Source organism: Anabrus simplex, chromosome X (genome assembly GCF_040414725.1).
Source record: "Anabrus simplex isolate iqAnaSimp1 chromosome X, ASM4041472v1, whole genome shotgun sequence".
Classification (NCBI taxonomy): domain Eukaryota; kingdom Metazoa; phylum Arthropoda; class Insecta; order Orthoptera; family Tettigoniidae; genus Anabrus; species Anabrus simplex.
The window spans coordinates 149,749,620-149,768,208 of NC_090279.1; the positions used below are offsets into that span (position 1 = coordinate 149,749,620).

Below are 18,589 nucleotides of genomic sequence, written 5' to 3' on the forward strand. Positions count from 1 at the left end.
TTGGATTCAGGAGGTCAAATGGACTGTGTCGCTATTGACCTATCCAAGGCTTTTGATAGGGTAGATCATGGGAGATTACTGATGAAAATGAGTCCTATCGGACTAGGCAAAATTGGTTGAATGCGTTGTGATGTTTGGGACATCACTGTACGTTTTTAATTATTGAACTATATATTTAATTGATAAGATGTATATATTTAATCACTGATAGGTCATTTTAAAATTAATATGTATATATATATAAGGTTTTTTTTATCATCCATTTCAATCATCATTTCATTTCTTTGTATCGCGGCTATAACGTATTCTGAACGAACAAATTATTGGGTAAAGTATTTCAACATCACGCATATTTATAACTTGCAGTAAATTTTCCAATAGCCGTTGTGAGGTGACCAGAGTCAGCAGGCTAATTTCAGCCCAATTCCAGGAAAAGTACGTCATCTAGATTACGAGAGACCTTACCCTCTCCACCTCATGAAGAGACAGTTGATACATTATTAACACCCACTTTTCAAACTCAGCTTGGGGACGCTTTATTTCAGCGGGAAAGTTCAGCCTATGTGAATGAACGTATTGAAGCAACGTGATGGATGCACAGCAATACATGGGAGAAGGGATGAGACCTCGAATCTTACTGGACCATGTGATATGGCTGATGGAAGGAGACTTTTGAACCGATATATACCACCGACAAGGGCTGGAGAGGACACTAACATTCTCAGTCAGACTCTCATTCAGACTCACATTCAGATTCGGAGATTCGGACATTCTGATTCTGATTCTCACGCTTGGAAGATACTCTTACTACGATTCTACGTCTACACATCGGAGAAGATTTTAACTTAGTTCACTTCGCATCTGAGTATATTCTACTCAAAAGTTACTCTCATTGGGACTTGTTATCTCAATGACGAAAGGTAGTCAATGGGAGACCGGTTCTGACTGGTATAGGGGAGGAGAGCTTTTATTATGAATTTAGCTACGCTACTGTTCCGTAATACGGAAGAATACGAAGGTATTCTCTCCATGAACATAACCCATGGTGGTTTTGCACTTAAAATTAGGACTCATTACGACTTTATGTAAGGAGTACAATAGGAAGTGTTAAAGACAGGAAATGTGGATGTAGGACTGGAATCCAACAACAGATGAGGCAGCCTGTACGAGAGATCCACCCATCTTCAGCTTCAAGACAACAGAGTCTACATTTGGTGAGCTTATGGCATAAGTTACTGCAAGTCTTCGCGCAACAGTTCATTTTCTTATAAAGTTAATTTCATTCACTTTTTCTTTTGCTTCCGTAAGTTCAGATTTCGTTAAAACGCCGTTACGTCACGTTTTCATCTTAATAAATAGCTGTTTTAATTTGTATTTTATGAAATGATTATTAATGATCCTTAAACTCCAAGTTAGTGTACTTAATGATTTGTGTTCCGTTCACCCCACCCCTGGGAGTTTTTTGAGTCTCATTACGTATTTTATTTATTATTATTATTATTATTATTATCTACTTTTGTTTTCAAGCCATAAGCTTGAAGACTGGCGCCCTTGGGATACTGTTTCTGGAGAAACCATGACATATCATTTATTTATTTTAATATTAAAGTGACCCGCCACGTTATAAATTTGTCATACATCTGTGGGCAAAGTGGGTACGTCACAGCGTGTCTGCATTTCTAGAAAATAGAACTCAGAGAATTAAAGTGGGTGAAATGTTATCCGATCCTGTAATGGTTAAGAGGGAGGTCGTACAGGGCAGTATTATTGGACCTTTACGTTTTCTTATTGGAAACAACGTGAAGTGGGTATTTGAACGTTACAGGGCTGGTCATCTCTTCTCATTGCTGTCCTCTCTGTTGTACATAATGTAATATTTATTTAGAGTAAGGTAGCCTAAACCGCAGAACTTTTCATGAAAATTGTAATAGAAGCCTTAAAAATGCTCTATTAAAGTAATATGCGTAAATATATAGAAATGATCATTTGTGTTTTGGATATCAAAAGGGTTTTTAAAGTAATTTTTTCTATAACATATAGGCGTACTATTTATTTTGGTGCCATTTAGGCTGCTGGTTTCCTAAATTGCAACCACAGGTTTCCAAAAAAGCACTCATGCCTGCCAGTACGTGGTTTTCAGTTGAAAACATATTTTTCAAATTAAGAGTATTCTCCGAAGTAGACTCTCCATTCTTCTTCTTTTGCTACCACCTGTAGGGTCGCGGGTACGAACTGCGTCACACACACACACACACACACACATACATATGTATGTATGTATGTAATGTAATGTAATGTAATGTAATGTGGATTTGGCCCTGTTTTATGGCCGGATGCCCTTCCTGGCGCCAACCCTATATGGAGGGATGTAATTAATATTGCGTGTTTCTGTGGAGGTTGCTAGTGTAGTGTGATGTCTGAATATGATTAGGAGAGTGTTGGGACGGGCACATACACCCAGTCCCCGAGCCAAAAGAATTAAGCAGAAGCGATCAAAATCCCCGACTCGGCGGTGAATCGAACCCGGAGCCCTCTGAACCGAAGGCCAGTACGCTGACCTTTCAGCCAACAAGTCGGACCCGAAGTTGACACTCTATGTAGTGCACTAAATATGATACAACATAACCTTAAAAAATATAAAAATGGTTCATGATTGTTATGATTAAATGTCCATAAATCTGCCCACTGAAAGCAAGAGAATAATTGTATCAATGTTCGGGTTCAGTCTTTAACTTATGCACAAAACGTTTTTTCATGTTTTTGAATACCAGTACAGGTTTCATGAGCCCATTTTCAGCAGACTGTTCCTCGCAAATGATGCAGAACCAATCTGCAGCAATTTCAGCCGCAACATTTTGAAGAGAAGATAAACCAAACCAAACCAAACCCCATGGCACTACAACCCTTGAAGGGCCTTTGCCTACCAAGCGACCGCTGCTCAGCCCGAAGGCCTGCAGATTACGAGGTGTCGTGTGGTCAGCACGACGAATCCTCTCGGCCGTTATTCTTGGCTTCCTAGACCGTTGAAGAGAAGATGCCGATGAGCAATTGGCAGATTCGATGCTTTTCTGCTTCTTGCTGCTTATCCATGCTGAATTTCTTAGTCTCAAATATTCGAAAAGCTAATTTTCTGACGTCAGTTACCGTAAGACCGAACACGCTCTCTTCGAACTCTAAAATTACACTAATGAGTTGTTCTTCAGCTGTGAGTGGTAAACGCTATTTGTCTTCCATCCACTGCCGCGTTGCAGCCACTGTTAACTCCCCGAATAACTTCTCCTCAGGCGTGCCTTAGAAAGGTTTCCTTTGTTATTTCATAAATTTTTTTTCAAAATTAATTCAATTTTATTTTCTCTTCCCTAAACTCCGCCAATGCACGTGTCATATTTTCCGGAGACTATTTCCTGTACTGCCTCCCTGCCATATTAACCGAATTCTAGAAAGAATGAAACAACAATATTATTGTGGAACGTCAACTTTCACAGACACTCTTGAAATGATTTTATCCTGTAAATGTACCATATGAAAATTTCCAGTCTAAGCACCAGTATTTATTGCGATTCCTAAATAGCACCGGTACTATTTAGGCAACTCAGTGGTGGTGCGATTTCAGCAACTACGCCATTTTGTGAGTTTTTTGTGCATTAACCGAAACATTTTTGACGGATCGCAAATATAACGATGTTAAAGAGTACCTAAATATCTTAATTATATGCAATAGAAGTGGACGTACCAATCTTTCTCACCTTAGTATCAGGAAATTATGAGAAGTACACAAAACTTACATACAAATGGTCACTTCTCTTGTAACGCAAATACAACACAAACAAGCTCACACAGGAAGACCAGACCACTATGGCATCATGGAAGCGTTCCTTAGTTCAAATTAGTATTACTAGGTAGTGCATAAATAAGACAGGCTTATTTAGAAACGTGTTGGTTCGATTTAAGAGCCGGTGCGATATTGGCAGTCTTACCCTATTACTGTACCATTACGTATGTGTCATTTCTGCATTTATCTTACTGGCCTATCTGTAAATTCTTCTCTTCGTTTTACTGTCCAGCTCCATGGCTAAATGGTTAGCGTGCTGGCCTTTGGTCACAGGGGTCCCGGGTTCGATTCCCGGCAGGGTCGGGAATTGTAACCATCCAGTCTTTGGTTTGCATAGCCGTGGTTGTGTAAAATTCTTCGTCTATGTTATTCCTTTTCATTTGCAAGTCTTGTAGGAGCTCCGTGTATGCAGCTGTAGCTGTCAAGAGCAGTTGTAACCTTAGGTCCTCTAGCAGAAATGTTTCCCTTACCAGCACATAAGTAGCGCGACCGTGTGTATTTTGATAAACCTAGTAGCTTTTTCAAGTATCTCGCTTTTAAGTTTTCAACCTCCCTTAATTGCTTCATTGGTAAGTGTTCCCATATTAATTGCAGTCCATAAGTAAGTACGGAATCACTTTCACTTCAAATAATTTCATTTTTCACAGACAAGGCTATTTGTGGATGATGTTGCACTGTATAGCAGGGCCTCTCAAACGCCCAAAATGTCACGCGTGCAAATCGAGGCGCAAGAGCTCTCTGCACTGTGCATCGGTCCCGCTCGGTTCACCTCGGTCCAACGCTTCGTCTCTGGGCTACTCGGCTAAGCTCGGCTCAACTCGGCTCGGATGTGGAGCGCTACGGAGCAAGTGAGGAAGAGGGAGACAGGCGGAGCGATTGAGACAGGCGTGGGGAAAGAGAGAGACAGCGCTATTGCTCCAAATCGGGGAGTGAGGGTCTGCATTCTGGTCAGCCAAGTGAAGTCGTCTTTTGTACCGTGCACAGTGCATGCACCCTGAGAGACCCTGCTGTATAGAGTAGTAAATGAGTTGCAAGATTGTGAGCGACTGCAGGGGGACTTAGGCAATGTTGTGAGATAAATTCGTGTCCTCATCCCGAGGTGGTGCAGTTTTTTCAGGCACGCCCCCAATGGTGGTGAGCTGCATGTACCATTTCAACCATACCAGCCCTCCGGCCATTCTTAAATATCTGGCAGTACCGAGAATCGAACCCGAGCCCCCGAGGACGGCAGCTAATAACACTAACCGTTATGCTACGGAGACAGACATGTTGTGAGATGGACAGAGGATAATGGTATGATTCTAAACGGGATGAAGAGTGAAGTTGTAACTTTCACCAAGACGAAGAATCCTCCTTTAATTAACACTAGGTGTTAATATAAGGAATGATCTTCAATGGGGTAATCACATAAATTGGATTGTAAATAAAGGATACACATCTCTGCAATAGTTGTGAGGGTATTTAGGAATTGTAATAAGGATGTAAAGAAGAGGGAGGGGTTATGTGAATGATTGTGATCCACGAAATAGCACTGTAATATTTGTCACAAATGGAAGATAATCATTGATTTTACTCAAATAATATCTCAAATCGGAGGTTGCTTAAGAAATACCGTCGTTACTAGCGAGAAATTTGTATACGTACTTACGGGCTGTAAACAGGACTCAATTATGTTGCATTCCGCTGCTCGCGCCGTCTTTTGTTTCTTTCTTGAGATCCAGGGCTGGCACCGACGAATGGGAGTGCTATGTCTGTGAATTCTCATTATCTTTGTCCATATGTCTAGCGCGGGTATTTTGTTGAAAGAAAAATAGCATGATCCCTGGATCAATAATATATATTTTAAAAGGAAAATAGCATGATCCCTGGATCAATATATATTTTAAAAGGAAAATAGCATGATCCATGGATCAATATATATTTTAAAAGGAAAATAGCATGATCCCTGGATCAATACATATATAAAAGGAAAATGGCATGATCCCTGGATCAATACATATATATTTTAAAAGGAAAATAGCATGATCCATGGATCAATACATATCTATTTTAAAAGGAAAATAGCATGATCCCTGGATCAATATATATTTTAAAAGGAAAATAGCATGATCCATGGATCAATACATAAATATTTTAAAAGGAAAATGGCATGATCCCTGGATCAATACATATATATTTTAAAAGGAAAATAGCATGATCCATTGATCAATACATATATATTTTAAAAGGAAAATAGCATGATCCATGGATCAATACATATATATTTTAAAAGGAAAATAGCATGATCCCTGGATCAATATATATTTTAAAAGGAAAATAGCATGATCCATGGATCAATACATATATATTTTAAAAGGAAAATAGCATGATCCATGGATCAATACATATATATTTTAAAAGGAAAATAGCATGATCCCTGGATCAATATATATTTTAAAAGGAAAATAGCATGATCCATGGATCAATACATATATATTTTAAAAGGGAAATAGCATGATCCATGGATCAATATATATTTTAAAAGGAAAATAGCATGATCCCTGGATCAATACATATATAAAAGGAAAATGGCATGATCCCTGGATCAATACATATATATTTTAAAAGGAAAATAGCATGATCCATGGATCAATACATATCTATTTTAAAAGGAAAATAGCATGATCCCTGGATCAATATATATTTTACAAGGAAAATAGCATGATCCATGGATCAATACATAAATATTTTAAAAGGAAAATGGCATGATCCCTGGATCAGTACATATATATTTTAAAAGGAAAATAGCATGATCCATTGATCAATACATATATATTTTAAAAGGAAAATAGCATGATCCATGGATCAATACATATATATTTTAAAAGGAAAATAGCATGATCCCTGGATCAATATATATTTTAAAAGGAAAATAGCATGATCCATGGATCAATACATATATATTTTAAAAGGAAAATAGCATGATCCATGGATCAATATATATTTTAAAAGGAAAATAGCATGATCCATGGATCAATACATATATATTTTAAAAGGAAAATAGCATGATTCCTGGATCAATAAATCGCTTAATGAATCAGCTCGAGCACATGAAGTGACAGCCTTTCAAATTACATCGAAGGAGAAAAATAAATAAAATGACACCAAAGTCCTTCAGTGAACAAAGACATCACACACGACAGTGTTAGACTAACAAAACACTTACGGAAGCGCTGCGACGTAGCAGAAATAGTAGTTGTAAGGCAGTAAAGTATGTATTCTCTAAAATAACATATTTCGTATTATTTCGTAATCAGCCTCCGATTTGAGACTTTATTTGAGTAAAAGCAATTATTATCTTCCATTTGTGACAAATATTACAGTGATATTTCGTGGATCACAATCATTCACGTAACCGAGGGGGGATAACTCCCTGCTAAGACCCTCATTAGAGTATGGTTCCAGTGTATGGGATCCACACTAGGATTACATAATACGAGAAATCGTAAAGATCTAAAGGAAAACAGCACGACTTGTTCTGAGTGATTTCCGGCAAAAGAGTAGAGTTACGATTATATTGCAAAGTTTGGACTGGGAAGACTTGGAAGTAAGGAGACGAGATGCTGGACTAAATGGTATGTTCCGATCTGTCAGTGACATAGGACATCAGTCGATGAATAGGCTTGGGTGATGTTTTAAAAAGTAGGAAAGAACAGGATATGAAGATAAAGTTGGAATTCAAGAGAACAAATGTTCATTTATAGCAGGTGAGAAAAGGTTTTCGAATAATTTTTCAAGTGTAATGTCCTTTACATTTCCAAAATCTTTGAAAAATTATTAAATACTGATAGGTAGTCTCCCACCTGGACGATGGTCCTAAATTCAGATCATTGATTGATAATGAAAATGTGAAGGACGGCAAAATTTGTGCTATGGGTAATGATGAAAGAACCTTTGTAGGTCTTGTTTTGCATAATATGAAACTTTGTAGTAAACTCAACGCTGTCCGATTTTCTGGAAAACCAGAATATCTAGAAATGGCATACGCCCTTCGCTTTCTGCCTCCATACTGAATTTCATATTCGTCTTAGACATTTTTTTTTTAATAATCGAAGAGAACACCCGTACCTTAAATAGTTGTGGACTAAAACTGAACTAACAATACTCATCTCTTCCAGATTTTTCTGCATCCATCTCTGGAAGCGTTGTGTGAAAACATTCCCAAGAGAGTATTACCCAAAGACTATGGTGGTGATGTTCCCTCTACAGAAGAACTTGCAGGTATGTGATATGTCTACGTTTTTATGTTTAGCTAATATTAATCCCGTGATTGGGTACGCACTCAAATCGCAATGAGCCGTAAGGAGAAAGTTAAATGATAAACGTATGTGGTCAGTAGAATGGAATGTCTTATATAACAGCTGCTGTAAACGTTCTTAACGGGTTATGCCCGGTTGCAGAAAGGTCCATCAAATCAGTTCTTAACGGCAGATCAGCTGTTTGCCAATCAACTTTATTTCCAGAGTGCGTTGCAGAAAACCTAAACTCCGATCTACTTTCTCCAATGTACTGATTGAAGATCCGAGAAGGAAATAGATCTGGCAACAGCGTAATTTGTGAGCACTGCCGTGTTGATTCGTTAAGGATGGTGTCTATTTTATCCTCTTTGGCGTCTAGCAAAGACATCAAAGTGGCAGTGAATCAGGGAACAGCTGATCCTGATCATTTTTGAGAAATCAATGAAAAAAGGGGGAATTTTGACGCTTACGTTTGATATAATTCATTTTTGACAATATGAGTAATATCCCCACTAAGAAAGTGAGAGGGCCAAGTTTTTCATTGAATGATAGATCCCTCTTGCTTAATATAGTTGAGGGATACTTGCATAATAATTGAAAATAATAAACAGATGCTGTGTGGAAAAAATTACAAGAGAAGAAACAACCATGTTGGGGATAGGTTGAACTTTTGTCACGTTGGCTTATTAATTATAGAAAGTCTCGCTTTACATGGGTATTAATATAGTAATATAGAATTTATTTCTAGATTTGATTGATATAAATTAACTAGTTCCATGTTCAAGATTGAGATTATATGTGCGAATAATGACTACGGGAAACAAAATATTACGTCACTCAAATCGCACTTTCTACATGAACACGAATTTATTTACCACTCAAACGTTTGATCAGATGTATTTAATGAAAAGAAAGCGTCATTGAGTTTAAAGACTGAAAGCACTGATTGGAGAATCAGTGCTTGATCAGCATGAATTTGCTGGTCAAATCTGATCGGAGATCGATCGTCGATCAAACACTGACTGCTGATTGTGCAACGCACATAGGATGAATGCAAATCAAACCCAGACTGATCGCCAATCAAACTCCAGTCAAACTTTGATTGGCTTTCCTGCAACCGGGAATTAGTTTTGTACAATTTCAATAATGCTGTCATCTAGTGGAGATGAATGGTAGCAGTAGACATACTTCACTGCCGACTTGATGCATCGCTCTAGCTAATTCAGTCACTGAAATGTTATTGGTGATTGGTTTTATAGACCGTGATTTAACGTGTCAAATATGATTTACTGAACAACTATTACACTTACAAAAATTGCATATGATCTTTTAACAAGGACTGGAGTGTATATGAAATCAGTGTCATCAGTTTCCCCGACACCATTGTAACCTTGGCAACCACTGTTCGTCTATGTACAATAAGTCAGTAGCGTCATCTTCTCATTGTGCGCTTTCTTCCTGTAACTAAGAGCTTGAGAACATCTCGTATCAAGTGAACCACGTTCTGCTACCAGTGTTGTCTATGTACACTAGGTCAGTAGCGTTATCTTCTCAGTGTGCGCTTTCTTCCTGTAACTAAGAGCTTGAGAAAATCTCGTATCGAGTGAACTGCGTTCCATTCCTCAGTCCAGAATTAAAATCCTTGAATTGGCCGTAAAAGGAACTCAGAGAAATTACGCTGTTACCGAGGTTATGTAGCAACTGGCGAATATATGCCTAATTGAACACATTATTTCGGAGTTGCGAGGCAGTTTGTTCCCTCCCGAGCTTCTGATGTTACCTCCTTCAACGTTGCAAAACAATTTATACTAAAAGCTTGAGGAAAGACTGCTGATTTCAGCGGTATAACTATTTTTCATATAAACCAATATAAATAATAAAGAATACAAACCTGAAGATGTCAAAATCCATAGAATCATGTACTGAAATTTTCAGTAAGCGGCCACTATTTCTTTAGCAAATAAAATGTTATCGGCGGGAATAAGTAGAAAATCTTCTGACTTAAATTCCTATCTAAAACATGTTTCAATGGGTCTTTTAGTTTTTCTAGAAAATGGCCCAGAAAGTGGCCATATAAATGCCGCTGGCTGAGGTCCTTCAGGTCACCCGCACCAGCGCAGAATACACGGCACGTTAAGTAGTTCTGGATCACGTACTCATTTGTATCACTTTAATTAAAATATTTTTATTTATTTGGCTTACAATATAACTGCAAATACTTGAATACTATATATTTGAGTTCGTAATATAACAAAGAGAACTACTTTAAAGAATATGTGAACCTGGAGCCGACCGGCTTCGACTAGACAGTACTGCATGATCAGCGTTGCCAATCCTTTCTCTTGACCATCTGTCGCTTCGCTGTTCCCATATCTGACAACAGTGCAGTTTAACTCACCCGCCTAATTCAGTGGCCACAGGTTTAGTGTACATACGAGGTCTGTACATAAAGTAGTGGCAACGTAATCCAGACACTCGCAGGAGATCGCGTATGCGCAAATAGGATATAGGAGCGGTCAGGTGGCGCTGTTGTCGATGTAGTGAGCATTTGACGGGCATGCAGTTCAGAGTGTTGTTGCTGTGTAGCGTTGAAGTGAAGAGTGTCGATACCACCGCTCTAAAGCATGTTTTCGAAAAGTGATCAGCGTTCGTGGATTAAGATGGATGTTACCCGTGGCAAAAATGTATCAGAATGTTTTCGGGGATTACCTGAAGCTTGTGGCGAGAATACATTACCGTATAGGACGGTTGCATGATCGGTCAAGCCGTTTCGTGCTGGTCGGAATGAGACGGCGGAATTGCATCGCACAGGTCGGCGGTCCATTTCTCAAGATCAGTTTGACTTCTTGAGTGGTCTCGTTTCCGCAAGCCATCGATGGACTGTCCCGGAATTATCCGCAGAGTTTGGTCTCAGTCATCAAACGGTGTGGCACAAACTGACGAAATGTCTTAACATGAGGAAAATTGCCCCACGTTGGGTTCCACATCAACTCGCCGACGTACAGAAATGGCACCGGTATGCACTGGCTGGCATCCACCTGGACAGATACCGCAGCGCAGGAGATGCATTTCTGCAGCGTGCTGTCGCCACTGATGAGACGTGGGCACGAGTCTAAGAGCGTGAATTAAAGCGTCAATGGAATGAATGGCGTCACCCAGGTTCGCCACGTCCACAGAAATTTCGACAGTAACGCAGTCGGGTGAAGCTTGTGCACATTGTGGCATAGGACTACGAGATGTCCGGCTATGCGGTGCAAACGTCCGCGTTTATTGCGAGATGATCGCCCTTTCGTGTTGCATGACAACGCACGTTGTAATGTCGCAAACAATGTCAAGCTCTTATTGCGACTGTTGCATCGGGAGGTCTTAAAAAACATCCTCCGTACTCACCAGATATCACTCTTTGTGACTTCAGGCTGTTTCCCAAGTTTATGGAACTACTCCGAGGCCGCCGATTTCCTGACGTGGCATCTGTACTCCGCAAAGTAGGGCGCTCCGTCATTGCCATGAACAAGGAAAGCCTTGTAAACGGTCCCCAACGACAGGTTACTACATTGAAGAAATGTAATGCAATTGTACTTGTTAGTCAAATATTGCTATTATATTTACAGCTCTCGTAGGCGAACACTGGTTGCCTTGGTTACAATGGTGATTGGAATATGATGGTGCTACAGATATGTGCCGTTGCTATTTCTTGATGGATGTGATGGATGCAGTACAGTTGCACCCATCGCTTGGCAGAGTCCCGATCAACGTGCACCTTTCAAGGAAATCCCAGTCTCATATATGACTGCGTAAGTTAGGAAGCTACTGGAGTACGGGTGGTGCTGAGTACATCCAGTGTGTCTGAGTGTTGTGGAAGGTGTTGCTAATAGGGTTAGTTGTGCTGCAGTAGCAGCTTATGGCCCAGTGAGGAAAGTAATGGAAATCTAACTTGCCTAGAACGCATCATTTTGGTGCTGCTATTGTTTTATGTGGTTTCTCCGGAACCGCACATACTTTGGTGGTCCTATTTCAGGATCCAACCATCTTCTGGGCCCATAACCAGACAGAGACATAATTCCAGATAGGCCCCACTCCAAAATCATATCCATGTTAATAATAACTGCCATGATGGCGTGAGTTTTCCATTTGGGGATCACTGTAAGTACCTAGGTATAAGGAAAGATCTTCATTGGGGTAATCACAGAAATATGATTTGTAAATATAGGGTACAGATCTCTGCGCATGGTTATGAGGGTATTTATGGATTGTAGTAAGGATATAAAGGAGAGGGCATATAAGTCTCTGGTAAGACCCCAACTAGACTATGGTTCCAGTGTATGGGACCTTCACTAGAATTGCTTGATTCGAGAACTGGAAAAATCCAAAGAAAGGCAGCTCGATTTGTTCTGGGTGATTTCCGACAAAAGAGTAGCGTTAAAAAATGTTGAAAAGTTTGGGCTGGGAAGACTTGGGAGAAAGGAGACGAGCTGCTCAACTAAGTGGTATGTCCCGAACTGTCAGTGGAGAGATGGCGTGGAATGACATTAGTAGATGAATACGTTTGAGTGGTGTCTTTAAAAGTAGGAAAAATCAAAATATGAAGATAAAGAGGATAAATTGGGGCAAATATTCGTTTATAGGAAGAGGAGTTAGGGATTGGAATAACTTACCAAGGGAGATGTTCAATAAATTTCCAATTTCTTTGCAATCATTTAAGTAAAAGCTAGGAACACAGGAGACACGGGATCTGCCACCTGGGCAACTGCCCTAAATGCAGATCAGTAGTGATTGATTGATTTAAGACAATTGTAGCGTTGAAATGGGAAAGGAAGCAGGTAAAAGAATAGAAATTTCGTTTCTTCATTGTGAAACTAGTAAATGCTCATGCCAATGACATGGAAAAGGTTGTAAGTCAATTGCTAGAGTAGATTTGCTTCTCCGACTGACGCAAGATGGAACATGTGTTAAGTCCACGAGGTTTGGCATTGGCGAATGTAGTAAATCAGCCCGTGCCTCTGGTGGAATTAGGTATAACCTTTGCCATTTGTTGACAGTCAACTGCGTGTAAACCTTTTTTATAGCTATTACAGTTCGTCATACTTATATTTCAGTAGTCAGAATGCCTCCGAAACCTATTTCAATCAAAACGGTAAGTCGTTGTTGCCAGCAACTTGACATGACTTTCATACTAGTTCTTTGTTTTTATAAATAGGTATTACATGTGTCCAACAATGGTCCCAGAAGTGGTTGCGGAAATGATAAGAAAGGCTAAACATTTTCAACCATTTCTCGTAATTTTGTTTTGACTTCGCCTTGGAAAGCAAGAGTTTTTTAAATATTCAACACCTTAATATTAACACTGTGAGCTGGATAAGGATTTCCAGAGCTGAACTTGCGTCAGTGTAGGTAAGGCAATCATTCAGGGTCATAACTGTGGAAGGAGCACAAGATCTTCAAAAGAGGGCGGTCCTATAACGCGATCAAGAACATACAGTTCTTAAAACTAGTTGGAAGGAACCTATCAGCGAACCGAAAGAACAGGACTTATTGGCTATGCCGGATTTCTTGGATGAAGAATATAATGCGTTTTACCGTGTAATTTGTGCTTGAATCATAATTAGCATAACGTTGTTGTTAAAACTGATAAATTGATAATTCCTTGATTTAACGTGATTTTTTTTCAATATCATCTACTTTATAGTACTCTCAAGACAATTTTCTTCTTCTGTAGTAAAATTCACCTTTTATAACTTAGTACCTTTCCCATGCCAATGCCTCAATTATTTGGAAAAGTTAGTTGTATCTTACCTTGGATATTAGCTATGAATATCTGAAAGGAAGTTAACATTCTGCCAAGAAGTTGTGGAGAGGACAATAAAATACACATTTAACTGTGTTATTTATGTTGTTTTTTTGTGGATTTTATGCAGACAGCGTCTGTTAGATGGATGACTAAAATACAGTATTCTGTTTCTATTTGCAGTCACTTGGAAGAAGAAGGTGGAGAGCTATCGAGATTACTACTTGGAGGACGTGAAGTACAAATGCGACGAGAAGAAACGTCCTGGGAGACCCAAGACGCAGGAGGACCTCTTCGGGATAGAGGGTTCCTTCCGACAATTAGCAGTCGATTAAGTGAGCGCTTGATATGTTAACTGCAGTTTAATTCAGCTCAGTGGGTTTGTCTGATGGTAGAGATTAGAGCCGGTTTTCTTCTTCCGAATTCCCCATTAGGGTTAAGTGAACGAATCCTATGTATTACATCTCATTATAATTTTTGTCCTAAATGGAAGATAATTGCTTTCATGCAAACTAAGCGGAAAATTTGTGGCGTGAGTTGTTGACTTGTGCCCATAACTCATTAATTAATATAATTATTGGTCCAGAGATTATGCTATTATTCTCTCAACAAAAATATTTTTGTGTTACGTACGAAATATTACTAGAGAAATATATACACACATACTTTGCTGCATTACGACTTTAAATTCTACGTCACAGCGCTTCAGTGTCTTTTGTTATGTAACACTTCTGTGTGTGAAGTCTTTGCCCACGTAACTTCTTTGAACTGTTTTTCTTTGCTTTGCTTTGTTTGATGTTAATTTGTGGCGTGAGTTGTTGACTTGTGCCCATAACTCATTAATTAATATAATTATTGGTCCAGAGATTATGCTATTATTCTATCAACAAAAATATTTTTGTGTTACGTACGAAATATTCCCCCCCTCCATTTTCCCGTTCGAAGTGCCCGCACTAGTCATGATAGAAAAATATATTGCGACTTCACAGACACAGCACTCTCAGTCGTTCGGTGCTAGCAAATACAGTAGAGACAATACGAGACACTTCCCGATTTAGCCTTGTTAAAATGGGAGACAATTCGCAAGTGGCGCTCTTAGTGGCGTGACCTGTAAATTCGCACTAAATTCAAATATCAATGGAAATGTACATACTGAAATGGATAAGTAAATTACGTCTAGAAAGAAACTATTAAGGTGCTGAAGCAATTCTTGATAAATGAATGAAGAATTATTTAACAGGTTATTATTTAAAGACTGAAATTAGACATATCATCAAGACGTAAAATGGACTGCTGTGAAAAGGCTTGATCTTTTATTTATGAATATTCCTGCCTGAACTTTGTCTTTTTTATCATTTAAAAGCATTGTATCATCACATTAAAACACTTGTCAATGAAAACATCGACACATTCCTTACACACATCATTCAATGAATTTACATTTAATAGCTGGACATTTTTCCTTTTAACTTGAAGCCTACTAACAGAAAGAAAATCTATAAATTTAGCCGCAAAAACATTCAAAATTTCCCTATAAGCAATACTTGCCATTAGGTTAGGGTAAAGCAAATTTACATCATCACATTGTTTCAACAAAATATGTACATTTCTTAAACCATCCATATTTTCTTCAGTGCTTGACAACGCATTACGGCCTTCCAAACGGGGTAACTTGGAACACAACCAGCCACGCACATATGCATATGAATTTTCCTGAATTAAATCAAAACCCACAGATCACACCTACAACAACACATCGGTATTGAAAGTAAACTGCTGCACTAATATAATAAAATAAGCTTATCATACTGTATTTTTAGCCAGTTAAAATATGGGCCGCGCAGGTCTGAAGTTCAGGAAGTACTATAAAAATGTATTTGTAACTGGAAGAATATATATGGAAACACAGTATTTACTTATATCTTCTTCTGCACTTCATAGTCATTGCAGCCAAACGCAGCACATATCCTTCCACTGATATTGACAGGAGATATAAAGGAATGACGCACGCTACTATTTACTTATGTCAACTTAATGAAAACGCATATATAACGCCAAAATCTTCACAAACAAATACACGTGTTCTTATGACAGAACCAGTAACTCCAGGTCACTCCGCTAGACAGAGCTCTAATCGCTGTCCCTCGATATCTCGCAGAGTGTCGCGTATTGTCTCTACTGTATTTGGTGCTAGCTATGGACCTCAGAAAGAAAACAAAAGACGGCACGATGAAGCGAAATGCCACAGAAGAGAGTCGTGTCTACAGCGAAATAGTCGCGGTATGTATGCACATTTCTCTAGTAATGATGGTATGTATTAATATACCGCTAATTTTACTTTTGATATGCGTGAAAGCAACTATTATCTTCCATTTAGGACAATAATCACAATGAAATTTCATGGATACGATTTGTTTACGTAACCCCCATTGGTTTACTCTAGGCACATCAGCTTTCTCCACGGCTGGTAGATCAAACCTCCTTTCATTGTGATAACAGCATTACAATACCAACGCGGCCGAAACGATACACTTGACAGTTTTTCGAAATGTTGACTTAAGTTTCGCTGCCGAGAATTGCGACTTTGCTCAGATAACCGAACATATACACAGATTTATGCAGACCACTAATCAGCGATTGAATTACGGATAGCTGCGTTTTGGTGAAATGGCAATGTTGTAGGCCAGTTGAAGGTTGTCCATGTGGTATGCAATAGGACGCCTGGTAGAATTGTCATCGCTCCCTCATCAGCGAACGATACAGAAACCTGCTGTCAGATGATATCTACCCATTTGTTCAAAACCTACCACACCCTGAAGAAGAGCTGTACCGGCTCATCGCATCCGAATAGTGGCCAACTAGTTCAATGAACACATATCGCGGACATCAGGATATTTGCTAGCCTTCAAGGTCGCCTGACTTCAATTCTATTAAGCATATCTGGGGTTCTGTCGAGAAGGATGTACGGTCCCTGAACTCTGCTCAGAACAATCTGGGAGCGGTATGGGAGGTTTTCAGCGGCCAGGAGCAGTATGGGACCCTAGTGCTGACAATTACGCGATACTCCTGCTCATCGGTGAAAATTCAAGTCGTAGCAAAGAGGTCTGCTTTGTTTAGATTTCTATGATGAGCGAACTCCTTACGATGGCCACAGACATAAACATGCTGACGAAGTGCATTCAGTTGAAAAAAAATTGATACCAGTCAAAGATGAAAGCAAACAAAAGAGCAATTTACCCTTATACAGGGAGTATCATTTAAGACTTCGCCCTTCTGCTCACAGGCCGCGGGAATCCCCAAGTGAGTGCCATATGGTTTGTGTCAAGCTTAGAGTGATAGGAAGTCTTGATAGCTGGCGCAGCAGTTCGCTAGTAACTATTGGACTTTTTGGCACGTTGTGAGGTTATTATTCTAACGGTTAAATACACTACAGTACATACAATATTTTTGATAAAGTGTTATTTGCACAGAAAGAAGAAACCAGTTAAAAGTTGCCTTTGAAAATTCCGTAGATGGTTTCCCGGTTTTACGGTACCACAAAAATATTACATGCAGCAAGTCGTTCACAAGTGGTGTAATACTGGTTCCGGAACCAATAAAAAAGAAAAGAACGGGGAGGGAGAACAGCTCTTACACAGGAGAGATTAGAAGATATACAGGCAAGACTGCAAGTGAGTCCACGTAAGTCGCTTCGGAGATCAGCTCAGAAAATTGATATTTCACACTCGTCAGCTTGCAATGCAACAAAATTATTACATTTGCGATCTTACCGGACTCAATGACGACTACGTCCACTCACCGGTGCGGGCACTGTGCTCGCTGTCATCGCTTCTCAGCGCTTGTATGCTTCGGTACTCCGCTATGAAGTCTTAAATTATGTACTGTACTCCCTGTACACTTTTGAGTATTTATGAAAATTTGATAAAAATAGCTCTGTATTTTGACTTATTATAATCCAGTAACGCAGTGTAACTAGGCCTAAATATACAAATTAATTAATTCATTAATTAATACCCAGCCCCAATTTACTTCTTGGGCTGTAATTTTGAGACCACATGCCCTTTTTTTTTCTATTGACCACCACCCCTCAGTTCTGCCGATGAAAATGTCACGCGAGGTCATAGGAGTTAGTTATATTCGCGTTGGGAATCCAGTTGATTTACCAGAGGGCTGTGAGGGACCACCTTCGTCTTATCCATCAATCCAATATTGAGACAAACATACTAGTTTACCAATTACCTGAAGACAATAACCCTTTCTGCTGATTAAACATTGAACTTTTAAGATACTGTACGTTTTCTGTAAATAAATGTTTTTCTATTTTGTAAAGCTAATCTCATCTTTTTAAGTAAATAATATTTTTGTGAATTTCAGAGTAGCAAAGGTGAAAATTAACATCGGACATAAAGCATTAGAAATATCGCACGAGGGCATTTTGGTAAGTTTACACGGTAATTTTCTGTATTAACATAACAAGAGCTACGGATTTTATCAAGAGAGAATCTGGTGATAGATTTGACTCTTTGGCGAATAACTACAACATTAAACAATTGATGATAAGAAAGGTTTGTTAATATAAACAAATGAAATACAGAGGTATTCGTAACCTATACTGAGAACAAAACTTTCAGCACGGAAATATTTCATTTTAATACACTGATATATTTGGAGAGGGGAAGAAACAGAGTAAGAAAT

At 39.0% G+C, this 18,589-nt stretch overlaps 1 protein-coding gene across 2 annotated transcripts in view; it reads left to right on the forward strand.

Annotated features, from left to right (window-relative positions):
* Window positions 1–18,213, forward strand: part of LOC136885999 (retinol-binding protein pinta) — an 83,055-nt gene extending 64,842 nt beyond the window's left edge. For both annotated transcript variants that reach the window (XM_067158711.2, XM_067158710.2), the window contains exons 6-7: window positions 7,990–8,092; window positions 14,078–18,213. In XM_067158711.2, coding sequence (XP_067014812.2) covers window positions 7,990–8,092; window positions 14,078–14,229 — 255 coding nt within the window. In that variant the 3' untranslated portion in view covers window positions 14,230–18,213. The remainder of the gene's footprint in view (window positions 1–7,989; window positions 8,093–14,077) is intronic.
* Window positions 18,214–18,589: the final 376 nt, after the last annotated feature.